We start from the raw sequence: 3,205 nt of genomic DNA, 5'->3' as shown, positions 1-3,205 counted from the left end.
CCCCTCGTCCCGCCATCGGGGTCTGTCTCAGGGGTCCGACTCCGGCGTGGGTTCGGAGGTGGGGCACAAGGTGAATGCGCGCAGACGCCCCACCAGGGCTCTAACTCGCCATCCCGTTTAGGAAGAAGCCACGCGCCTGTGGCGCAGGGAACAGCCCTGGCCGCGGCCACTTTACGCCAGTTCTAGGGGCCACAGATTCCACGCGCCCACGGCCTTCGTTCTCGAACGCCAGGGTTACCCGAGTGATGGAGCCTGGTCGTTAAAGCGGGTTAGAGACGCGCGGCCCCGGCACACACATGGGGAGGGCAGGCCACGCGGGATCGGCCCGGGGGCCCCGAGCCCTCATCGGCGAGGTCGCGCATTTGGGGAAGACCTGAGGAGAATATTACCGGCTGGGTGCGCGGAACAAAGGGGAGGGTTCTGCGGGTCACGCTGAAGTGGCCCAAGGCCGCCGGAGAGCTCCAGCCCGGCAAACCCCTCTCCCAGGCCGGCTCTTCTCAGGGATTTTCCTCCTCAGAGCGAGGGGTGCGGCGCAGCTCGCTGGCCTCTGATCCCGACGCTCGCGCCTCGGCCGGCCGGGCACTCACTAAGTGGGTGTTCCAGCCCTTGCAGGATGAAATGATCATGGTAACGTGCGTGTCTCTAGCGCGCGATCTTCCCCCAACGGGTGAGAATCGAACTGCTTGCTCCGAGGAGCGCGGGTCTCTCCAAGCGGGGCAGAAAGTACCTTTACATAACAAGGGGCCTCCAAAGAAAGCTAATTGGATTAAAATCTCTGGAAAGGATTCAAGGGCCGCCGGATAGACAGACAGACAGACCTACTGACCAACCGAACGACAGGCGGCCAGGCCGCTTTGCTGTGTGGGCTTTGGGAGGCAGAGGGAAATGTCAGCTGATGCACCTCCAGCAGTTTCTCAACGCTGCCACTTCCCAGGAGTTTGGACTCCGAGTTCTGGGTGGCAAAGCGGGATGGCTCCTGGATTTGGAAGGAGGCTTAGCGGGGAGAAGACTGCAGAGCTGGCGTTCGAGGCGGGGGCAGCCGTTACCTCCGTGACCACCGGACACGCTGAGGGTGGGAAGGAGGATATCCACGCTCCTGCTGGGGACGAGGGCTCCAGTCGTGCAGAGGCTCAGTTTAAAGCCACAGCAATAGGCTGCGGTGCAAGGAGCCCCAAGACCTCGCATGGGCCCTCTGCAAATGCTTGGCCACCAACACTGCAGAAATTAGTTTAATTTTGTTAAAGATGTTTGCTTTTACTGTTGGGGTACTCAGATGCGACATTTCACAGCACTTGAGGTTTACAAAAAGGCCCCCCCACCTGCTTTACTGCTCTGTGAGTGAAGGGCCTGGGGCTCTGGCCACCCGGGGGCAGGTGGCCTCTTGCCTTCTTCACCATCCCATAGGGAACAGAGCACGCTGGGTCTCAGGCTTTGCCCACCCTGGGGAGAGACTCGCCTGGGGGTCACAGGCACCAAGTACCTTGGGTCCCCTGGTGGGAGGACCTCCTGTCCAGGTCCCCCGGGTGGTGTCTGGATGACCAGAGCCCTGACACAGATCCTCGTCCTGTCTGGGGGCCGTTTACTTGCTCAGTGAAGGGAACGAGCAGCAGGAACCCTAGATGGAAGCACTTGTTGCTCAAGCAGCCGTGCCCTGGGCGCTGTTCCCAGGTGCTCTCCCAATCTGCCGCCTTTGCCACCTCATCTCTGTCTCTCCTGGACCACATCATGAGCCCAAAGTTACAGCCCACGGGGGTGGCATGAACTGCGTGGGAGGAAGTGAACTCCAAGTAACTCGGGCTAGAAAATGCAGGCTCTGCGGAGGACTGAACTGTGAAGGAGCCGCCATGCGGGGCATTTGCGTTGAAGACTCCTTGTCTTCCTGTTCTGAAGGACTCCGCTACCCTAAAACCCTATGCCCACTGTGACAGTGCCCACACCAAATAGCGGTTTGCAGACCTGGGTGCCAGGCCGCCCTCCAGCACCCCCAGCAGGCTGCAGCCTGCAGGGAGCGAGCCGCGGGGCCCTTCCGGGTAAGACAGAAGGGACAGCGCCTGGACATTCCTGGGGTCCCATCTCTCACTGAGGCGGATCCCCCAGGACCACCGGCTTTGCCACCCCCACCTCCCAGCCACCGGCTATCCCTTCCCTTGGGCTTCCCAGCCCCGCCGTCGCCGGGAGCACCGTTATCCTGGCCCCAAGCGGGAGGAGTGGGCCGGGCGGGGAGGCCGCTCTGAAGTTGAGCGGAGGGCAGCTCCTGCAGGCAGCGCATCGGCACCGAACTTTGTCGGAGGCAGCGAAAGCGCCTTCTTCAGCGCGCCCACATCACACTCGCTCGCTCGCTCGCACACACGCGTGCACTCTTGCACACTTTGCCTGGGATTGGAAACTTCCCCACACTTTCCGTTATTTTCTGGGGTCCCACTGACGTTCGGCGTCTGAAGTCTGCCAACTCCGTGAAGTCCTGGAGCTCCCTCCCCCTCCCAGGTCGCGCCCGCAGCAGGACTGACCTGTGGAATCCATGTCGGGTTCCTCCAGTAACCCACAATGCATGCTCTTCCCATGGACAGCACAGGCGCCCCCCGAAAATCCTGAGGTTTGGGGATCCCCTGTGCCAGAGACGCCGGGGAGACCGGGAGGGAGGAGGGAAGCGAGGCGAGGCGGGCAGAGAGTGAGAGCGAAGAGGATCAAAGAGGAAAGGGAAAGAAAGAGGAGAGAAAAAGAGCAAGGAGAGGAGAGGGGAAGGCGGAGAGGGCGGAGAGGGCGCGGGAGAAGGAGCCGCAGCAGCCAGCGAGGGGACACTCGGTAATCCAGCCGGGCCGAGCCAAGCCCGTCAAAATGTTTGCGGATGTTTCATGGGAAAAAGCATCATTTTATAGCAGCCCCATGGGAGCAGTGTCATTGATAGGCCAGCCGGCCTGATGAATGGCCGCTCCTCAGTGGGGCCGTGGCCAGGCTCACTGTGAAGCCCATTGTGGGCCTGTTTTGAATAAGAAAAGCCGCCTCCGAAAAGGGGGGCTCGGGCGACGCAATCCCGGCCCTCCGACTTCCCCCTTCTATTATAGCATTAGCAACGTTTTTCTTATTTAAAGTTCCAGAGGCCTTCTCCAGCCCGGCCCGGCGCTCATTACGGGCGAAATCAAAATTGGCTTAGATGCGGCCCCTCCCCCCTCCCGCGCCGGCCAGGCCGCGCAGGCTGGGGGCGCGG

General features: G+C 61.6%; 1 protein-coding gene across 1 annotated transcript in view; it reads right to left on the bottom strand.

Moving 5' to 3' along the window:
• Rfx4 (regulatory factor X4) overlaps positions 1-2,955 on the bottom strand; it is a 136,164-nt gene extending 133,209 nt beyond the window's left edge. Inside the window, exon 1 of the mRNA XM_010631310.2 lies at positions 2,508-2,955. Within this exon, the coding sequence (XP_010629612.1) occupies positions 2,508-2,550 (43 nt within the window). The 5' untranslated portion in view covers positions 2,551-2,955. The remainder of the gene's footprint in view (positions 1-2,507) is intronic.
• Positions 2,956-3,205: the final 250 nt, after the last annotated feature.

The sequence above is a fragment of the Fukomys damarensis genome, unplaced genomic scaffold (genome assembly GCF_012274545.1).
Source record: "Fukomys damarensis isolate Sample0158 unplaced genomic scaffold, DMR_v1.0_HiC HiC_scaffold_15, whole genome shotgun sequence".
Taxonomy (NCBI): Eukaryota; Metazoa; Chordata; class Mammalia; order Rodentia; family Bathyergidae; genus Fukomys; species Fukomys damarensis.
The sequence above is the reverse complement of the archived record's forward strand: the minus strand, read 5'-3'. Positions and strand labels throughout refer to the sequence as shown.